Source organism: Sciurus carolinensis, chromosome 15 (genome assembly GCF_902686445.1).
Source record: "Sciurus carolinensis chromosome 15, mSciCar1.2, whole genome shotgun sequence".
NCBI classification, from domain to species: Eukaryota; Metazoa; Chordata; class Mammalia; order Rodentia; family Sciuridae; genus Sciurus; species Sciurus carolinensis.
This window is the reverse complement of record NC_062227.1, coordinates 80695464-80717709: the sequence shown is the minus strand read 5'-3', so window position 1 is coordinate 80717709 and position 22246 is coordinate 80695464. Positions and strand designations below refer to the sequence as shown.

General features: G+C 54.1%; 1 protein-coding gene across 4 annotated transcripts in view; it reads left to right on the top strand.

Moving 5' to 3' along the window:
- The window catches only part of Mbp (myelin basic protein), a 111713-nt gene that overhangs the window by 11228 nt on the left and 78239 nt on the right, over positions 1-22246 (top strand). For all 4 annotated transcript variants that reach the window (XM_047526262.1, XM_047526259.1, XM_047526261.1 and 1 more), the window contains exon 2: positions 18157-18228. In XM_047526262.1, the coding sequence (XP_047382218.1) occupies positions 18178-18228 (51 nt within the window). In that variant the 5' untranslated portion in view covers positions 18157-18177. The remainder of the gene's footprint in view (positions 1-18156; positions 18229-22246) is intronic.

The following is a 22246-nucleotide window of genomic DNA, read 5'->3' as shown; positions in this document are numbered from 1 at the left end:
ACGCAGGGCAGAGGAAGGGCGAGCACGCAGCGCCCCAGCGCATCCCGCTTCCCACGCAGCCCCAGGACTCCTCCCAGGGATTCTTGGCATTGCCAGGCTGTGGCCACCTCACCTTCGTGTCCACCTCATTGTCCCCTGGTCTTCCCTCCTAGCTTCCTCCGTGTGTCTGACCAGATCCTCCCGACCTTTCTCTTGTAAGAGACCCCTCACCCTCGCCTAGAGGACACCTTCAAGGACCCGTTTCCAGATAAGTCATGTTCGCAGGCGCTGGGCGCAGGGCCTGGACATCTGCCTTGGGGGCCGCACTCAACCCCTTTCCTGGGAAGGGTGCTCCAGCCTCCACGGCCAGCTTGCGTGCTCACCTTCCCGGATCCAGGCATTCTCTGTGCTTGTACTTTCTCCCCGTAACATGGTTTTTACACTGCATTTCAAACTCTGTGCTGTTTTCCTGTTTAGACTCTCTGTGCAAAGAGAGCAGAGAGCATATTGGATGTTTACACAATCCATGTTGCAGATAGTTTGAGAAACTTTTTATTTTTTTGGCAATGTTGGGGATTGAACCCAGGGCCTTGTGCTTACGAGGCGAGCACTCTACCAAATGAGCTATCTCCCCAGCCCAAGAAGCTTTTAAAACTGTTCACATTATCAGATTGTTTCCTAGTTACTTCTAAGATAGCAAGAAGAAAGGAGGAAGAGGAGGACAGGTGGCTAAGAAACTGTATTAGATTGTTTTCTGTTACTGTAATGCAATACCTGAGGCAGACTGACATCATAAGAAAACAGGTTTATTTGAGTCACAGTCCAGAGTTTGGATGGCTGGAATGTGTGGTAGGCCAGTCACATCATCCACAGGAGCCTGCAAGGTTCAGGGGTTGGGCTCGGACTCATAGGACGACTTGCTCACTTGAGAGCCGGGGTCCCACAGAACTGCCCTAGCCCTTCCAGGACAGCACCTCAACAGTTAAGCCCCCACGGTGCCCCACCGCCCAGAGGCCCCCACTCTCAGCACTGCCAGGCTGGGGAAGCTCCTGTGGGAACCTGGACACCTGAACCACATCCCAGCCGTGTGGAGGCAGTGTGGGCCTCTGTCGTTGGCTGTGGCCACCCCAGATCTGGGCATCCCCTGGGGACAACGTTTGCAGGTTCCCCTGGGGGCTGTCTGCGCCGTGGGGCGGTGAGTGGGGTCTCCTGTCTGGCTGCTGTGGGGGGCAATGCCGAGGGGCTGCGAGGCAAGCCGGGGATCTGCTGGGGTGGCTTTGCCAGGGAAGACCCCTCGGGGGTCAGGGTGGGGCATGGGGGACCCTGAGGTGTGGCACTGAGCAGGGGAAGCTCGGGTGCGCGGACCGCGGAGAGCAGCGTGGGACGGGGCCAGAGCCCTCAGGAGCCTCCCGGGCCAGTGCTCCTGTGGGGTCAGCGCGTGGGAGGTGGATATGAGGCAGACAGGCGAGGCTGGGAGGCCGCCTGGCAGGCGCAGGGAGGGACGCTGATCTGGTGAAGTCGCCAACCCTGAACCCAGGCAGGGGAGCGTTGGGGCCAGAACCTGCCCAGAGAGACGGGGTTGTGCCTCCCGCCCTGCCTGACCCCTCCGGGCAGGGCCTCAGCTGCGCCTGTGCAGGGCCGAGGTCAGGGACGCTGAGTCAGAGGGAGCCCGGGAGGGAGTAGGGACCAGACCCTGCCCCACTAGGAAGGCCCGGCCCCCTCCAGGAGGCGAAGAGCCACCCTGCCTGTCCCGCCTACCGCAACTCACGCCTAAGTCCAGGGGCGGAGGAAGGGCCCCCAGGGCACTTCTGGCACTCGGAGAGCTGGGTGGGCCCAGCCCGCTGGGGTCGCAGGGCGCCTCTTCAGTCGCTGCCCCTTCTGGTCTGTGTAAAGGTGTTTGGTGGTGTACATGTGGGTGTGTGGGCACCAGTGTGTGTGTGCCACTGTGTATGCATGGGTGCACACAAGTGTGTGAGTGTGTGTGTGTGAGTGTGTGCACATGTGTACACACCAGTGTGTGTGTGCCAGTGTGTATGCATGGGTGCACACAAGAGTGTGAGTGTGTGTGTGAGTGTGTGCACATGTGTACACACCAGTGTGTGTGTGCCAGTGTGTATGCATGGGTGCACACAAGTGTGTGAGTGTGTGTGTGAGTGTGTGCACATGTGTACACACCAGTGTGTGTGTGCCAGTGTGTATGCATGGGTGCACACAAGTGTGTGAGTGTGTGTGTGAGTGTGTGCACATGTGTACACACCAGTGTGTGTGTGCCAGTGTGTGTATGCATGGGTGCGCACAAGTATGTGAGTGTGAGTGTGTGTGTGCATATGTGTACACACCAGTGTGTGTGTGCCAGTGTGTATGCATGGGTGCACACAAGTGTGAGTGTGTGTGTGTGTGTACATGTGTGCACACCAGTGTGTGTGTGCCATTGTGTATGCATGGGTACACACAAGTGTGTGTGAGTATGTGTGTGTGTGTGAGTGTGTGCACATGTGTACACACCAGTGTGTGTGTGCCAGTGTGTATGCATGGGTGCACACAAGTGTGTGAGTGTGAGTATGTGTGTGTGTGTGCACATGTGTACACACCAGTGTGTGTGTGCCAGTGTGTATGCATGGGTGCACACAAGTGTGTGAGTGTGAGTGTGTGTGTGCATATGTGTACACACCAGTGTGTGTGTGCCACTGTGTATGCATGGGTGCACACAAGTGTGTGAGTGTGTGTGTGTGTGAGTGTGTGCACATGTGCACACACCAGTGTGTGTGTGCCAGTGTGTATGCATGGGTGCACACAAGTGTGTGAGTGTGTGTGTGTGTGAGTGTGCGTGCCATTGTGTATGCATGGGTGCACACAAGTGTGTGAGTGCCAGTGTGTGTGTGAATGCGTGCATGTGCTTGTGTGGATGCGTGACTGTGTGTTCATGTTTGCGAGTGTGTGTATGTGCATCGTGCACTCGTGTGCGTTGGTGCGTGCGAGAGCTTCTGTCCCCTTCGGTGGTGGTCTTGGTGGCGGTGGCTGTTTCCTGTGCTCTAGCAGCGGTAGGAGAGCGCCGTTGGCCGCAGTGGAGATTGTCCTCAGAAGGCGGGCGGAGCAGCGAGGGAGGACGTGGAGGCAGAAGCCTCTCTTCTCTTTGGGAGCTGTGTTTTCTGGGCGAGGTCCTGGCCTGCGCCGCTGCTCTCTGGTTCTTAACAGCGAGAGGCTATCGCAGCCCACATTCCGGGTGGGGTATCTTATCTGCAGGAGGAGGCAGCCACTCTCCTTGCTGAGCCATGCCCGCCCGCCCAGCCCAGGACCACCTCTGACCTCAGGAGCCACTGAGGCCACAGAATGTCAGTCTGCGCCTGGGCTCCGCCCTGAGTTCTGAAAAAGAGGCCTCGGCAGAAGTGGCCTGCCAGGGCTCTCGGGCCTCCTCCTGCTCCGCCTCCTGCACCAGGCTCAGGCTGTCTTGCAGTCAGTGCTCCTGTGAGGGCGGTGATGGTGTCCCTCTGGAACCTTAGCTCTTCCTCTTCCTCTTCCTGACTAGAGGTGATGACCTCTAGTCAGGCTCTCCTCTTTGCAGGACTCTGGCCTTTCTATCAATCTAGACCACACAGGTCCCTCTCAGTAGTCAGCACACAGTCCAGGGGTCTCAGAGCCTTTCCGAGATTTGCAGATCCCCCACAAACCTTCCCTAAAATGGCTCCTTCTAGAATGGATGTTATGTGATGCCTGGTCACCCCTGCATGACACGTTCAGTCTGGGGGTCTCACATCCACTCTTTGGGTGCACGTGTGCTAAGCAGTGCCTCATGACAGAGGAGACCAGCCTCCAGGAACTGGCACCGAGCCGCTGAGGTCCACTAAAGTTCTGGAGACAGGAACCACAGCATGAGGGGAGTGGAGTCCATTTACCTCTGACGTCCAGTGAAGACTACGACCCACTGATGGCTAATAGCAAAGCTAGTGCTCTGGAAACACTACTTCAGTGATTTCAAAAATCAGAGAAGACAGAGTAAGGGACTCTGGTGGGATTTTATATCCTGTTAGCCTAAGTACCCGTTAATATTCCCGCGTCGGGGGAATCTCTGCAAGTGAGGTCTGCTAAACAGATTTTTTAAAAAATTAGTCATAATTTAAATTCTTTGCAATGAATCATTCTATGCCTGTCTAGGTACATGTTACATTTTCCAAATACAGAAAGAATCTTATTTAATTTACGAGTGAAGTAGCTGTACAACAACTGTTGCCTGAACCCTGAGGAAGCAGGATAGGCTGCAGCAGGAGCCCAGGAGCACCTGCAGGCACACTGCAGGCACCTGCACGGCCAGCTGACAGCAGGAAGGGGGCAGGAAGGGAAGGTGCTGGGAGAAGCCCTGCCACACTGCGTGGGGGATCTATTCGTAGACAGAAGTTCACCTCCCGCTTGCTGGGCAGTTTTAAGATTGCGGTTGTCTGCATCCGAGATCAGGAAGCTCTGTTCTGTAAAGGGTCAGACTGTCAACACTTAGGCCAGGAGGTCTGCACTGCGGCTGCCCAGCTCCGGTGGGAGCAAGAAGGGAGCTGCAGAAAAGAGGCAAGCAGAAGAGCAAAGCCTTCTTTGCAGAGATCTGTAAATACTTGGCACATGTGTCATCGATGGTTGACCCCGATCTATGTGAAGAAAGTGGGATCCTTGGAATTTAGGCTTCCAAAAAAAGAAGGTGGTATGAGCTTGAAGCATGGTGAAACTTCAGTAAAACCCTGGAGGCCTTTGAGAACGGCAGACTACTGTTTGGTTCAGCTTTGGTTGGACATTGGCTTGGCCAACAGGATCAGCAGTAACCCACGGCCTCTCAAACAGTTTCTAAATTGTGAGGGTGTTTCAAATTTTAGGAAGATTACACTAAATTCTTTGAATTAAAATGTAGAATAATTACACTAGAAACTTTGAATGACCTCTTTTACGTATATATTGTATATAGGAAATGGGGGGTTAAATTATAGCAAAGTTCTGAAAACTCAGCTAGTATTCTCAAGAAAATTTAAAGCAGAGGTAAATGCTGATGGTCCCGTTTCGGAACCAGTGCGGTTGTCTGCATTACTTCTGAGTTTGAATTGAGCCTGCAGGACATCCCCTCAGGTGGGGGAGCCCTCAGACTGTTGTCCCCTCAGGTGTGGGGGCCCTCAGGCTGTCTCTCAGCTGTGGGGGCCCTCGGGCTGTCCTGCTCAGGTGCGGGGGGCCATCGGGTTGTCCCCTCAGGTGCGGGGGCCCTTGGGCCATCCCCTCAGTTGCGGGGGCCCTCGGGCTGTCCCCTCAGGTGCGGGGGCCCTCAGGTGTGCAGATAGGAGTCCTCCAGTGCTCCTTCTGTGCTGGCCTGGATGAGCTTGGGGCACGTAAGGACTGGCCACCTGCCTTTGAGGAGCTGGCAGTCCAGGATGCCCAGCAGGTGCCGGAGTGGCAGGTCCATCAAGGGCAAGGTCAGCATCCCAGCGGAGCATAAAATTGAGAGGTCTTGTTAGATGGGCCGTTGGGAACAGTCTCTGTGGAAAGTGGCACTTAAGATGGAACCAGGCCTCTTGAGAAGGCCAGATCTAGGAGCAGAACAAGATGGAACCTGGCCTCTTGAGAAGGCCAGATCTAGGAGCAGAACAAGATGGAACCTGGCCTCTTGAGAAGGCCAGATCTAGGAGCAGAACAAGATGGAACCTGGCCTCTTGAGAAGGCCAGATCTAGGAGCAGAACAAGATGGAACCTGGCCTCTTGAGAAGGCCAGATCTAGGAGCAGAACAAGATGGAACCAGGCCTCTTGAGAAGGCCAGATCTAGGAGCAGAACAAGATGGAACCTGGCCTCTTGAAAAGGCCAGATCTAGGAGCAGAACAAGATGGAACCTGGCCTCTTGAGAAGGCCAGATCTAGGAGCAGAACAAGATGGAACCAGGCCTCTTGAGAAGGCCAGATCTAGGAGCAGAACAAGATGGAACCTGGCCTCTTGAGAAGGCCAGATCTAGGAGCAGAACAAGATGGAACCAGGCCTCTTGAGAAGGCCAGATCTAGGAGCAGAACAAGATGGAACCAGGCCTCTTGAGAAGGCCAGATCTAGGAGCAGAACAAGATGGAACCTGGCCTCTTGAGAAGGCCAGATCTAGGAGCAGAACAAGATGGAACCTGGCCTCTTGAGAAGGCCAGATCTAGGAGCAGAACAAGATGGAACCTGGCCTCTTGAGAAGGCCAGATCTAGGAGCAGAACAAGATGGAACCTGGCCTCTTGAGAAGGCCAGATCTAGGAGCAGAACCTCGTGCGCTCTCCTTGTTCACTAGTCCATAATTAAAAGTGGACCAAACGAGTGAACGTTCTGCAGGCCAAGCGCCCATTCCTTCGTTTTGCAGCGGGCACCTCGCCGGGCCTCGGTCCCAGGGCACCCTTCCTGTGGGTGTTCACGAGACCTCCCCCGGCCACGGGCATCTCGGCAGAAGCTCCCTTCTCCGCCCTGCCTCTCGCCACTCCGCCCGTGAACTCTGACAGCGGAGGCGCTGTTGTCAGGCTTGGGTGCTCCCTCTGGGACCTGGGCATGCGCACAGGGTTGGGGGCCTGGAATGCGTGTGGCTGAAGCGCGGGAGGCTGGCGCTGCTGGCCTGAGCCCACTCCAGACTTGCTGCCTCCACGCGCCAGCCGGCTGCACCTCCTCTGCCTCGGAACTGGGGACCTGTGGCTCAGCCGTCTGCGCTTCCTTGCTTGGCCCTCTCTGGCCCCCATCCTCCTCTGCCCTCTCCACATCTCACTGGCATGTTCACAGTTGTGTGAATGCTTGTGCACATGGGTAATTCACACTTGTGCAAGTGCACACTTGTGTAAATGCGGTGGGCTTTGGGACAAGAAAAACACTGGGAAATGTTAGACGTAAGTAATTGCTCCTGATGAAAAAGGCAAACTGCTCTCTGGCTCCCTGCTAATTATGAAGCAATTTATTTACTGCTAATTTGTTCCTGCCAGAGAGTTGAACTTTCACACCTAAGATGGAGGTGGAAGATGGGCCCTGGGGATCAGGGCGAAGCCCTACCCACCTCGCCCTGCATTCTGTACCTTATAAAACTCACAAGTCACCTGAATTTCCTTATTTCATCCTCTCTACAACACCACAAATGAGAAATCAGAAGCTGAGAGAAGCGGCAGGCGGGGAGTTGAAGCCCAGATCATTCTTTCTTGCTCTTTTACCAGCACGGCATTAGCAAAGGAAGACGATCCCTGTGGGTTTCCTCGTCGACGTGTGTCCGGCGCGTGTTGGTGGGAGCAGGTCCTTGCTGCCCTCAGGGCTGCTTGCGAGGCTTCTCTTGACTGTGTTGTGGTTTTGCTGTGATGCAGGCGTGTCCGCAGGTGACTGGGCTGTGAGAGCTGTAACTTGATCAGGGCCTCCTGGCCTGAAGGGACTCGCCGGTGGTAACGTGGGCAGGTGGACGTGGCTGGGGGAGGAGGTCACCGGCAGCCGGTCTTGGAAGGGTGCGTCTTCCCTGTGCCCCACCAGGCGGCTGGCAGCTTCCCTCTGCCACGCCCTCCGCCATGCTGTGCTGCCTCCCCTCGGCCCAGAGCAGGGGCTCAGCTTCTTATGGACTGAGACGTCTGAAATCGCCCAAGTAAGATTTTCCTGCTCTAGGTTGTTCTCATCCGGTGTTCTGGTCACAGCAATGAGGAAGCTGACCGACAGACTGTGTTAACTGATAATTTAGGAGTGCGTGCTCCCTTAGACCTACCATAAAACTTGCTTTCTACACATTCACGATGTACGTGGTATCAAGCGACCCTGCTCTTACCTGGGGTGCATTTCTAGAGGCACACTCAGCTAGGTTCGGTCCTTAAACGTCGCGCTCTCAGTGTAGAAAGGGAATAAGGCGAACGGGGTTACTGGTGTGCGCACGCAACTCCAGGGCTTACAGAACGCCAGGGATAAAGCAGATCGAAGACGGCGAGTGTCGCCGCTGGACTTGCCTCTGCAGGGGATGCCCGTCTGCCATGCTCACTGTCTTTCACCTCGCCCTGCCCCTTGCTCAGTGCGGTCTGAAGCCGATGAGTCACGTTACTCCCGCGCCCTGGCTGTCTGTGGCGGGCAGGGGCTTTCACGCCTTGTGACTTCTGGCTTCTCTGGGTGGCTGGCACCTCCCCACCCCTTCCCGTGGCCACATCAGTTGAGGGGATGCGACCCATGTGGGAACTTGTTGAGCGTGGAGAGCTGGGGCGTCTCTCCAGCCGCTCCTGCTGGCCCAGGTGTGCTGGCCCAGGAAGAGGAGGGACCACAGGAATGAGCCCAGCCCCGAGCCCACCCCCACCGTTCCTGCAGCAGCCCCTCAGGGCAGCCTCGGGCAGCTGCACCCGACCCTGGCCTTCCCCAGTCCCAGGGATCCCTGACTTGCTTCCTCCTCCCCCAGGGAGGGAGCTCTCACTGCCTCCACTTCATACGCTGAGGCTCAGAGGGGTGAGATCTTGCCGCAGGTCACTGGGCTGCAAACTCAAGGGAGTCGGGGGTCCCCGGGGCTGTGTGCACTTCAGAAGGTCTGAACTACCGTGGAGTGGAGTTAAAGCACAGGAGCAGGAGCCTTCTCATGCCCAGCATCACAGCCTCAGTTCACCTGCAGGGTGGCCTTCTGAGTGGCGTCACTCCCCCCGCGGGCAGCCAGGAGCCCAGTTGCTTTAGGAGCGTGTTATTCAAAGTGGAAGCCAGACAGTCAAGACTGGATTTGTAAGCTCAGGCGGGCTGGGCGGGCTCAGCTGCGGGATCAAATGTAAACTCGGCAGGTCTCGGCGGGCAGTTAGCGGCCAAATAAAATGGGACAGAAAAGTGGCTGAAGCAAGCTTTATTGGAATTTGGCTCTGAAGCAAGCTTTATTGGAATTTGGCTCTCAGGCGAAATTCCCAGACCCCGGGTATAGGGACCCAGAGAAAATCGCACATGGCCCTGGCTGCCCAGGGTTTTTATAGACTAGGATGGGACAGGTGTTGAGTGACAGGTGGGTGTGAAGGGTCAGTGGAACTTTCCATCCACCTTGCTGCGAACTTCCTGGTCACCTTTGGCAGGCTGGTCTTTGTTCTGGCTGCTCAGCTGTGAACCCTACAGTCGCCTAATTTCCGACCTAACATCCCGACCTTTTTGGTGACATAGGGTGCTGGAGTCTGTCTGGCTACTTCCTGCATGTTAGGGGGCGTCGTGGGGAGAAACAGGTTCGGGTTCTAGGTTGGTGGGGAGGCAACTATAAGAGTGTAGGAGCATCTGGTTGTAGGTCACCCTGGCAACCTCACTTATGCGGTTCCAGGCAAACCTGAGAAGACAGGGAGCAATCATGAGCAGAAATCCTATCACAAATAGGGGAGTCAGGGTAGGGGTCACCCAGGTGACAAGAGTGGAGTTCAGCCATCCTGGCCAGGGGTCATTTGATTCTTCTTGCTTCAGCCTTTTATTTAAATGTCTAAGAGTCTTGACGTTGCTTTCATTAGACCAGTTTCATTGATGCAGCAACAACATTCTTTTAGGAAGAGGCGTGTTCCCCCTTTGTCTTCCGTTAGATCTAGTGCTCAACGATTCTGCAAGGAAACTTGAGCAATAAATGTTATTCATCTTTGCAGGGATGTCAGGGGGGCAGCAGGTGCCTCTACTGCCTTCTGGAGTTGCTGTTCTAGCTTTTGGTTGGCAGTGACTGCATCATTAAGTCCTCTTGTTGGTACAACCTGTGTTTAGTAGAGATCTCTATATTCATATGACTTAGGGCTAGATAATCATATTAGCAAGCACAGATTAAGCCTACCTATGTAGTTTAGGAGGATCGGTAGGCCTTAAACTGATTCTGGCAGTTTCTCTTGATAGTTAGCTGGTACATATGCCTAAGAATTTCTTTCTTGTAGCTTCCAGTCTTTATTTTAGGGAGGTTAACACAAGTGTACATCTTAGGTTGCATTTAACTATTGTTTCTCTTAAATGCCAAAGAATGGCTGTATTTAGGTTTTAACTGTTTTGTTAGGTGTCTAAGATTAAGCTGGTCAAATTGGCCTGTTACTGACTTTTCTTGGCCTCTGTATTTAATCTCAATTTCTAAGTCTGATCTTAATCATCCAGCAAGTTAGTCTCACCAGTCATAAAGTAAGACTGCTGGGCTTTAATGTCTATGACTTTACAGTTATTTACTCCCTTTTATCTAATTGGGGTTTACATTATTTGTTCTATTGGTGATGCCTTACCATTTCAAGTTAATGGCATATAACCAACTTAGTTATATGCAATCTTGTTGAAATTTGCCCTTTACTTACACAGACTTTCTTAACACGTACTTTGACCCTCATATATTCCATCACACAAGAACTTTCTGCCTTAGAAACATTCTTTTACTTTTTACTGAATACATTCCCATACTTAAAACCTTCTGTTTTTTCTTTCCTATCTGGTGAGCACTTTGTGGTGAAAAATTCACATTCCTTCCATATAGCTTAATGTGAGTGAGCAATCAGGAAGGCATATTTGGAGTCTGTGTAGATGTTGACCTGTTTACCTTTGGATAAAATTAGAGCTCTAATCAGAGCAAAGAGTTCAGCCTTTTGGGAAGTGGTTCCTTCTGGAAGGCATTTGGCTTCCAGGACTGAGGCGGTGGTGACCACTGCATAGGCGGCTCTACGGCGTCCATCTGTACCCAGCATAGAACTGCCATCTACAAAAATGGTTAGATCAGGTGAGGGGAGTGGGTAATCAAAGAGGTCTTCACGAGGTGAATGTAGCATCTCTAGCAGCTGTGGGAGTGGAAGGGATTTATGGTTTAAGAGAATCTGCAGTTGATGGGTGGAAAACACAGTTACTGGTTGAAGTAGGGTGAGTTTTAGAGCTTCCTTAGTTGATTCAGCTGCTGTCGCCAGAGCGACATGGTAGTCACCCACGAACCGTGGAATCAAGCTGCCTGGAGAGATGCCACTAGTCTGTGAGACGGTCCATTTGGTTGCGCAAGGAGGGCAGTGGCAATACTCTGCTTTTCATCTGTGAAGAGGTGGAAAGGACGGTTAGGGTTGGGAAGAGAGAGCAGGGGAGGATATAAGAGCATCCCTGAAGCTTGTAAAAAAGAGTTAGCTATCATCTCGGGGGAGGTAAGGGGCCCATGTGGAGTCTCCTTTGCTGCCTGATATAGGGGTTTGGCAAGGAGTGCAAAATTAGGGACCCAGTGTCTGAAAAAAACCTGTTAAACCCAGGAAGGAGAGAATGTAATCTGCTGTTTCTGGCAGCTGTAAGTTACGCAGGGCTTGGATTCTGTCTGTTGTGAGCCTCTTAAAGGTAGGAGTGAGGAGTATGTCCAAATATGTGACTGAAGGGGTGGTGAGCTGGGCTTTGGCTGGAGACTCGATGGCCTCGAGACCCCAGGAAGTTAAGGAGCTGGGCAGTGTGAGTCCGGGAGGTCTTGAGGGATGGGCTGCATAAGAGGAGGTCATCCACATATTGTAGGAGTGTGCTACTTTCCCAAGTCACAAGTAGCCAAATCCTGAGCTAAGGCTTGCCCGAAAAGGTAAGGACTGTCCCAGAGGCTTTGGGGTAAAACTGTCCATGTCAGCTGTTGAGACCTAAAGGATGTAGGATCCTCCCATGTGAAGGCAAGGAGGTAATAGGAGTCAGAGTGGAGGGGAACTGTAAAGAACTCGTCTTTGAAATCTAGGACTGTGAAGTGGGTGGTAGAAGGGGAGATGTGAGAAGGAAGGTGTAAGGGTTAGGAACCACAGGGTGGATGGGTATAACTGCCTCATTAATTAGACGGAGGTCCTGGACCAAGCGATAGGTTCTTCAGGGTTTATATACTGGCAATATGGGGGTGTTAGAGGGGAGACAGTAGGGATGAGGAGTCTCTGAGTAAGCAACTGGTCTATAATGTGTTTAAGTTCTTCCCTGTGAATACGGGAAATTGGAAACTGGGGACGTGAGGGAAACTTAGCTTGAGGTCTCAGTTGGATAAGGACTGGCTTGTGGTGGGAGGCCATGACTGGCTTGGAAGTGTCCCAGACTTGGGGTCGACCAGGTCTGGGGCAACGGTAGGGTAGGTGGTGTGGGGTGCTAGAGAGTGTAAGAACCAGAGGCAGGAGAAGGTGAGCACTAGCAGTGTGCCTGGGAAGGAGCTGTAGGGTGGATCCTAGGGGTTGGAGAACATCTCTCCCTAGGAGGGGGACTGGACAGGAGGGAATAACTAGGAGCGAGTGTGTAAAAGGATGTCCCTCCAGGGCACAGGCTAATTTAGCTATTCTGCTTGGGAAGGAGGCTTTTCCGTCAATTCCCATAACCGAAACCTGGGAAGGAAATAAAGGCTTAGAGTGGGCAGGCAAGACAGAATAGGTGGCCCCTGTGTCCACAAGGAAAATTATGGACTTACCCGTTACCTGGAGCTTTTACCCTGGGCCTGGCTAGGTATAGGGGTCCTGGAGTCCGGGCTCCTTCAGTCTTCTGTGAATCCCAAAAGCTCATGGGAAGGGACCGCCTGGCTGGCCACACCTCTGCGTAGAGACGCTGGGGAGGGACCAGCCACAGGGCAGTCACTCTTCCAGTGACCTGCTTGTTTGCAGGTGGGACACGGCCTGGTGGGGGGCCGTGGGTTTGGACATTGATGAGCCCAGTGACCTTCGCGTCCGCACTTGAAGTGGGCCCCTGGTGGAGGGAGTTGCTGGCTCCCTTTTGAAGGTCTCACTGGAGTCACAGGCCGCAGGGCAGCTACCAGGGCTTGGGATTGGAGTGTCACCTTTTTCTGTAAATGGGCTTGCCTAGCCAAATCGGCAGTTTCCTCTCGGGCATTATAGACTTTAAAGGCCATTTTTACCAGGTCTTGGATAGGGGTTTGAGGGCCCTCCTCAGCTAGCTTGAGCTTTTTTCTTATATCAGGGGCTGACTGAAAAATGAAGTAGGTTGCTAGCACTGTAGCCCCAGAGGGAGATTCAGGGTCCAGTTTAGTATATCTAGTAAGGGCCTCTGTACGGCTGTTAAGAAACAGCTGGATTCTCATCTGGATTCTGGGTAATTTCCCTCACTTTATTGAAGTTTACCACCTTATTGGAGACTGCGTGCATGCTTGCTATGAGGTATTAGACCATGCAAGCACAGTGACGGTGGCCCTGCTGGCCTTCCTGGTAGTTCCAGTTTGGTTCAGTAAATGGAAACTGCTCCTGTGGATAAAGTTATGTCCGTTAAATACTTGGTCAGTATGGTCCTGTGCTGCCTGTTGGATACTGGGAGAGGAAGAAAGGATATTAAGACTATAAGTTTGGGAAAGATACTCAGATTCCTTAATATAAGTAGAGGAATCAGCAGAGAAAGACCCTAAACGAGAATGGAACTTAGATTCACATAACCCTTTTGCACTAACTATTTCCCGGAGAGGATAAAGAAGCTCTGGGTTAGGCAGTGGAAGGGTCTGATAAAGTTGCCTGTTAGTACTGACAGGGGAGGAGGGAACAGACTAGGCAGAGAGATGTTCTGAAGGAGGAGGTGGGAGGGGAAGTGGGAGGACCCGAGGAGGAAGAGGGGAGGAGCTGCATCCGAGGGACCTGAGAGGGACAGGAAGAGGAGGCGGAGTTCTGGCCAGAGCATGGAGCAGGCGGGGTTTGGGATTGCTCAGGGGAGGAGAATGTGGGTGGTGGAGCAGGTAGAAGGAGGAGCAGAGCGGGTGCCAAATTCCCCAAAAAGAAAGCTTGCGAATGGTTGTGAGTGCCTTTTGGTGGCCATCTTGAGATCTAAAACATACTGAGGCTTGAATAAAAAACTAGCTGCTTATGGCTTAAGTCTTTGGAAAGTTCCAGTATAGTAAAATTATGGTGGATACACCCCAAAGGAGTTTTGGGGTCTAGTGAGCTCCCGGTAGCCGTCCAATTTCACCTGGACAGATGTGCCAGAATCAGAAAAGGCATCCCAGTTCTGACTCCTACACACCGGAGAACGGTGGGCAGGCCGGAAATCAAGACGTCTCTCGACTTTCGGGGGCCCAAAAACAGAAAAACGGGGGGCTAACTGGAGGTTGGAACGTCTCCACAACAACCAGAGCCCAAACGGAGCAGAGGCAAGGCCTGTGGAGCGCCCACGGACAGACGTCCTGCTTAATGGAGGGTGTAGATTGGAACGGCGTATGGGAAAAACCCAGGGAACTGACTGCGCTTTGAAGTGGGATGGACCAAATGGAGCAGAGCTGAGCCGGACGGATCGGAATCTCCTGGTTCTTCTGAGGAGGGGGTGGGTCTCAACCCCGAGGTGGGGGAGCCAGAAAAACCCCGCTCCCGGGTTTCGGCACCAAATGTAAGCTCAGGTGGGCTGGGCGGGCTCAGCTGCGGGATCAAATGTAAACTCGGCAGGTCTCGGCGGGCACAGTTAGCGGCCAAATAAAATGGGACAGAAAAGTGGCCGAAGCAAGCTTTATTGGAATTTGGCTCTCGGGTGAAATTCCCAGACCCCTGGGTATAGGGACCCAGAGAAAATTGCACATGGCCCTGGCTGCCCAGGGTTTTTATAGACTAGGATGGGACAGGTGTTGAGTGACAGGTGGGTGTGAAGGGTCAGTGGAACTTCCTGGTCACCTTTGGCGGGCTGGTCTTTGTTCTGGCTGCTCAGCTGTGCCCCCTACAGTCGCCTAATTTCCGACCTAACAGGATTGCTTTCCAGTAAGTTGGGGCTGCTAACTCGGACTACACACGCTGAAGGTTAGCCCTCTTCCTGGCGATGATCATGAAATAGTGTCAGGACTTGCAACATTCCCATCATGCAGGGGTCTGAACGGCAGTCTGGAATTCTGCAGCAGGCCCCAGAGAATCCAGACACCCATCCCTTCCACTCCTGTCCCTTTCTGCCATTGTAGGAAAAGCTGCTTCTTTGCCCACGAAGGCTGAGGGTCGACCTGGCCTCCCTGCTGCCTCCCACAGAGTGGCTGTGGTTTCCTCTTGCTCTCTCCACTTGATCAATGCACAAAAGAGATAAAGTAAGGATGCCCTCAACACACACTCCTCCGGTCTGCCCAGGGCTCCTTCCAGCTCTCGTGGCAGCCAGAAGCCCAGAGCTGGCCCTGTGCTGTCTCCACCCTTCTCTGACTCCTCCTCCAAGGCAGATGTGAGGGGGTGGATTTCCCGGGTGGACTGCATGGGAGCGTGCAGCCAGGAAGTGAGTGGCGTGTGAGCTGTTCTCACCGTGGCCTGGGCGACCCAGGGCAGGGACCGAGGTTCACAAACACCTGCGATGAGGCCCGATCAGCGAGTGCGTCCGCGCCAGTGTCTCCTTTCTCTTCCCACCACTAAATAGTTCTCATCTGGCGCCAGTCAGCTCTTTCTGGGTTCATCTGAAAGTCTGATCTGGACTCGTCATTTCGAGCGATCCTGTGTCCAGCAGCCTTGAGTTTCTGAGACTTGGATGGACTTGGTTGTCCCGGGTGTGAGATGGAGCCCTGCTGTCAAGCATGATGCGGTTCTGCCAGGACACTCTGACCTGGGCGCAGCAGGCCCGCCTCCCTCCAGAGCCCCTCAGCTCCCTGTGGTTAGAGTTCAGCCACGCTTCAAGGCCCTCTGTCCCTGAATAGCTCTCCTTTGTCCTCAGGCAACTCCCAAATATTTACATTCCGACTTGGGACAAATCCTTAGTGGGCTTCCCTGAGGGAGGGAACTCCACATTTGTACCTGGCTGACAGCAACGTGGGGAGATGGCGTGAGGAGAGATGGGGACGGCAGCAGGCAGGGTGGTGGGCTGTGGGTATCAGGATGGAAGGAAGCAGTGTGAGATGGTGCCCGGGTGGGACGGGCACCTGGGAAGAACGAGGGTGACATGAGCTTTTCCACACCTGTGACAGGCAAATAGCCCCACACCCCGGCCGCCAGCTCTGATGAGGGGACGCGCACTACTTTTGCTGTGTGAGGTTCTCGTTGGTTTTGTTAGTTTATTTTTTGTTTTGGTGCTGAAGATTAAACCCAAGGGCACTTTACCACTGAGCTGCAATCACACATTCACAGTGCTTTTTTGTTTATTTTTGTATTTTGAGACAGGGTCTCACTAAGTTGCTCAGGGCCTCACTAAATTGCTGAGGCTGGCCTGGAACTTGGGATCCTCCTGCCTCAGCCTCCCAAACTGCTGGGATTACAGTCGTGCACCACCATGCCTGGCTGTGTTTAAATTTGAATAGGTCAGCTCTGTTTACTAAACAGAAAGGTACATCCACAGATGTTTGATGTATTGTTATTCTATTATGTTTGTATTACGAATTCTCAATATCTCATTTAAACAACACTGCATGTAATTAAAGAGGGGTCAAACTTAAGCCCTAAATTCCCAGCATTTGAGTCAACATCTCAAAAAGAAAACACCCATTCTTGTTTAGACACCAGAAGGTCAAGAACTTATCCTTCCTCTCTCTCTCTCTCTCTCTCTCTCTCTCTCTCTCTCTCTCTCTCTCTCTCTCTCTCTCTCCTCTCTCCCTCCCCCCTCTCCCTCTCCCTCTCCCTCCCCCCTTCCCCCTCTCCCTCCCTCCCCCCCCCCCCCCATGCTTATCAAGCAAGGTGACACATGTGCCCTGAACCTCATTGAGAAGTTTATTTAATAAGGCTTCTTGGTTGCCCAACTTAAATAATTGTAAGATAGATGACAGAAGTGCAGTGGATACTGGAATTGTCTGCAAAGGTAGCTTGCGATTTCAAAATCACACGCATTGAAATATCGCTCTTTTCATTCCCATGCCAGGAAACGATTCCCTCTGTCCTTCCAAGTCAGCAGAGCCCCTATCAGCACCAGAGCCGGGTCCCTGATTGAGTTGAGTTCAGCTGCCCGATGGCGAGCCCCATTCGAGGTGGTGGGCCCTGGGGAGGCATGGCCCACACGCCCTTCCTGTGTGCCCAGCAGGTGGCCACACCCCTCCTGCAGCTGCTGCCTGGTGCCCTGCTGCCCTGCAAGTGTGGGCATCCAACATGACTCCCTAGGGACCCTGCTCGGCCTCCTCTCCTTTTCTGGAGCTGAGCAATGCTTGTTCCCTGAGGCAGGACGAGCGTTTGGGCCCCAGAGGGCTGAGAGACCAGCTGGAGTCTCAGAGCTGCCCAACTCCCAGGCTCAGGGTGGAGCAGCGGTGAGGTCGCCTTGCCTGGTCCCTAGGGGTGAAGAGCACAGCAGGAGCTCCACTCAGGCCAAGAGCAGCCGCTGGGTTGGGCAGTCTGGGCCCTCACCTCCTCCTTCCTAAAGGTCTGGTTTGGAGGTGGAACTTTGTCAGGGGACTCCTGTGCATTTCACCTGGGCAGGGCCTGGCTCAGGAGGAGCTCCGTGGGGGCCGCCTGTGGGCTCAGCAGCCTCTCGGCTTCTCCCATTCCCGCACACTGTGGGACACCACCCTGGGCGAACGAGGAGCCGGCCGTGCAGTCACGCCCGGGACCCACTGGAAGCTCCCCCTCCCGGTTTCAGACACAACGTGCCCTCTCACCTTTCCCCGGTACACAGGAGCCCGGCACTCACATATTTACAAAGAACCTGTCGTGAAAAAGGACACTTGTCTCTGTCCCCAAAGCTTTGGGTCACCTGCATCCAGGCTGAGGCTGGTGTTACAAGTAGTCCGTGGCTGACAAGTCCTTGCGGTCACTAAAGGTCCAGAGAGGGTAGGACAGGCAATTCATTTTGAATGGTTTTGGCTAAAGTTCTTTACTTCTGTGCATTTTTTGGACAGAAATCCAGAACATAAAAAGGAGGTCCTTGTGCTTGTTTTCATCTGACTTTATCTTCCCTGCAGATTCTGCAAAGTCTCTGCGTCCTTGTCTCATACGCTGTCTCGATCTGGCTGTGCCCTTCTGTGGTCATGCAGGTTCTCCCAAGCGGGCAGGCCCGGGGCTCACTGCCCCTCGCTGTCAGAAGGGCAGGCTCTCTCTGACGGATCAGTTCATCCTGCGTCACACCTGAGTGTGCATCTACGTATGGATGATGCGCCGGATTTCCTGACGTGGGCTGACTTTGCTGCCTAGGAGGACACATGCTGGAGTGTGTTCCTGAGTGGAACGTGGGTGTGGGCGCTCTTCTGTTTCCTAGCTCTCTGTGGGCTGAGAGACAGAGGCACTTGCTGAGGAGATGGCTGTGGCCCCATCTCCCCGGCTTTCAGGGCTTTGGTTTTCTCTTCCCAAAAATTAGTGTTATATCTCGCAGAATTTTTGTTGTGATGGAAAATCAATGTAGAAACCCCAAGTGCCGACCTGGGGCTCACCCCTTCCCCTTCTCTTTCAGCTCTGAGGTCACCGGCTCAGGATGGGGAACCACGTGGGAAAGCGAGAGTCAAGTGCGGAGAAAGCCAGTAGGGTAAGACACCCATCCCAGGATCCTTGGCCCCAAACATGCAGCTGGGTGGCCCCACAGCCCCCGAAGTAGCCCAGCCCAGAGGCAGGTCTTAGCCAACAGCTCCCCAGACAAAGCAGCTGGGTCCTTGTCTCTGTGGTCAGTTGCTACTGTCAATGTATCCAGGAAGAGTGTGTGGGGGTGGGCCGGTCCAGGTCTTGCGGAAACGAAGGAAGGAAGGGAGGGAGCGATGGAGGTGGGGAGAGAAGGAGGGCAGAGAAATGGGGAAGGAGGGAGAGGGAGGCCCGCCCGCCCGAGACCTGAGTCCCAGGTTCCCACTGAGGAGACACTACTGCACATTCCTTCACTCTCACACAAACACAATTTTGTGTTTTCAAATGTCCTATTTTTTAGTTGTATTTCCCAGATTTCACATATCTGTCTAACTAGCTGCTACTTCAAAACAGTATGAGATTTAGACCAATCTGAGAACAGTGAAAAGGGTCGGATTTCCTGAGCTCAAACCCTGATTTCACGTCTTGTCTTCCAAGGCGCAGCCTCCCTTCCCTCCCGCGGGGAGCTGAGCTCTGGCCCCTAACCATGAGCTGGAGAACTCGTTCTGAATTCCACCCGCCCCCCAATGACCACAAACAGTCGAGCCCTTTCCTTGACCCTGTGCTGCATCAGTGACCCGCCTTCTGAACCCGCCACCTGGTGACGGGGCGACGGCCAGGCCTCTGTCCACGGTGTTCCACTGCCTCCGTTTAACTTCCCTCTTCCTGGGGTTGCGCTCACCTCGCCCGTGTGCGTCTCCCAGAGAGCTGTGGAGCCTCCAGACCCAGACGCAGATGCCGACTGGGGGCTTCCTAAAGCCAGGAGCCAGGTTCTCCCTCTGCGGGTCCTGCACTGGCCATTGCTCCAGAGCCAGGGCCTTGACCCTGCCCACCTCAGAATGCTGGGCCTTAGCTCACAGACTGGCCCCTGCCCCTCCACAAGCCGGTGGCGCCTGTGCGGTGCCAGCCCCCTCCAAGCGCCCCAGCCTACTGACATAGACCATCTGGAAGGACAGGCAAGCAAACAGAACAGTGCAGATTAACAACCACCCTGACTCTTCCAGCTACTCAGACTTGACCTTGCACTTCCAGCAAGCGTCCGCCTTCTTCCGCCTCGTGCGCTTCAGCTCCCTCTTTGATTAGAGTGCTCAGCACTGCCTGGTCTCTGAGTCAGGGCTCTTGCTGTGAGTTGAGTAAGACGCGTGATGTTCATGTGGACCACAGATGACCAGTGGGTCCCCATTGCCTCACTTCCTGTCCACTCCTGTCTCCACCACTTGGAATCGGGTCCAATTATGAGTAAGCCTGCCCAGCCTTGCACATGAACCTTGAATCTAAGCTCATTCACAGGGCAAGGGGAAGCTGTTCCAGTTCTTGGGATGTCTTTGTATCCCGCATAAGCATGCTGCAAAACCAAACCAAGAACCGCGCTTGGAGCAGCACAGGCTGAGCATGGGCCCCCTCCCCCACCCACACAGATGCACTTTAAAAATACCCAGGGAACTGAGCTGAGCTACTTATGGCCTTGGCACCTCTTCCACGTGGTCTGCAGTAGCATTTTAATGATGAACTCTGCAGTAATGCGTCCTTCTCTGGTTTGCTTGAGCTCAATTTCTCTATCAGCCAAATGGGTGATTTCCCGGACTTTGCTTTCAGAGCATCCGTGTGAAGCAAGAGATTACCTGCTACTCATGTCCCTACTCTGCCTTCACTGAAGTCACAAACAGTACCATGGCATTTCCTGCCTGAATGATCTATAAATACGTGAATACTGGGTGGGTGACTCTCCATTTGATGTGTGCTTAAGCCATATGATGGTACTTCCCTTGTGGTAATTAGCAGCTATGTCAAATGCTAATGTGCTGTTGCCATGAAGGACCCAGTTTACACTGAGTCTCTGCACAAGGAGAATCTAGTCTCACCAAAAGCAAAAGTAGAGAGACGGCTTTGATCAGAGTGCCAGATAGTTGTCGTGGCATGGTGTGTTAGGTCCCAGGAGGACTGACTTGCTACTCCAGTCTGAACACCTCCCTGTGGTTTGCAGTCTCTTTCCTGTTGTTCGACACCGTAAACACCCCCACATCCGCACGCCTTGCTTTGCTGAGCAGGGTGTCGGGCCCTGTGCCCCGTCCCAGCCTGTGGCACTGGGCACTGGAGCAGTTTTGCTCATCTTCTCTAGACCCCGACCCTTGGCGTGGTGGTCTTCACTGTGGTGGAGTCAGCTGGGTGGCCTTGCCCACGGCAGCCCCAGGAGCTTGTGCCACGTGCAGACCCACCTGCTCATAGCCAGGAGCAAACGCCAGCACAGGTGAAATCAGTTGTAGTGATTTTTCCGCCTCATCAGCCTCAGACCTGTCAGGTCAGCCCAGATCCATGTGAACACTGGTGAAATGGTGTGCAGTGCTGTCCTGTCCTGTTTCATTTTGCTCTAGGTCCTCACACCCTAGGGTGCTTTGTGGCATGTCCTGGGCACGTTCCAGGTGCCCTGTGACTGGCACAGCAGGCGGGAGGCACAGCCCAAGGCAGCGTGCCCCTGTGCACTAGTTCTGACCCCCTGGTATCTGTGTGATAGCTCACAGTTCCTTGTATGAGTCACATCATTGCCTGGTAATAAGCCCGTCCTCAAGTCAGAAAAGGGACTTGTGAATTATCAATATTGGTCATCACAAGACGCTTACAGTTCTGATTTTTCTCACTCTGGTCAAAGGAAGTGAGCTGGGACTGATAAAGAGGTGCAGGGACAGGGAGTATGGACCATTGGTGGCCAGCTCATGTCCCCTGGTCAGGCCAGTACACACAGGGCACCTGCATCCCTGAATCAACCCGAGGTGCAGAGGAGCCAGGACCAGCCTGTCGATCCACCCGACCCAGCGCTGGTGAGAGGGCACAGTGAGGTCTGCAGAGCACATCCCACCGGGGCCTCCCGGGCATCCCAGGCTCCAGGCAGGCCCTAAAGCCGGTGCCAGACTAAGCCCAGCATCGCAGCATTGACCACGTCATTTTGCCCTCAGTGTCCTCTGAGAGGGACAGGTGGTTTCTCATTCATGAGGAGTGGGCTGTCCCTTCCAAGTCCAGATGCCAGCCAGGGCTCCAGCTGAAAGAAATGTCCTGGATCCTTTCATCCCTGCATCTGCTCAAGTGTCCACATGCTTGGTGTGGGGCAGTGCTGGACGCTCATGAGAACCCAGGCCTGTCCCAAGCACTTAGGGGGGTTTGGGCACGTTACCTGACTCCAAGCACTGGAGGTAACACCTGAGCAGGTGAGCAGGTGTGGGTGGCACACCTGGGCAGCTCCTGGCATGGTGGGTGGTTTGCTGTTGCTAATTTCTATTGTCACTGTTTTGAAAGAAAAATCAGCCTGTGTCCACCCTCATGTCACCTCACTACCTAGTTGGGGAGCCATGAGAATCAAGCAGTTCTGTCCAGAGGTGTGACAGGGTGTAGAAGGGTCCAGGGGCCCAGTCCAGGGCCGCTGGGCAAGCTTTGAGGGAGCAAGACCCCACTTGCTGCCCTGGTTCCCTGGGACTGGGACAAACCCAGGCAGCGTTGAGATCAGCTGTGCACCCACCGTAAGTCCCCCTGCAGATCTCTCCCACCGTCAGGAGGTGGAGAGCCGAGGGTCCTGTGCTCCCCCTGCTCTGCCCATGCCAGCCTCCCGTGGAGAGCTCAGCGTTCCCAAAGGCCTGGCCTGGTCACTCTTCTCAGAAAGACTGCGGGCACAGCCGTCCCTTCTGGATCTGTCCCCAGGCAGTGGCTGGTGGCTTGCTGCCCACCCACTGGTGTGTCCGTTGTGAGAGGAGGCCAGGTGGCGCCCGCGTCAGCGCACCGCGAGATGAACCTGGCCAGGAGGGCGCGGGCTCTGCTGAGGCCCACTGGGGCGTGTCCTGAGGCCTGCTGCCTCCCTCTCGCTAGGCAGCCTGGACTCCGGGGCGGGGAGGTGGCTAGGCACATGCTTGCCTGGCCCCTGTGGACACAGTCATCTGTCCTCT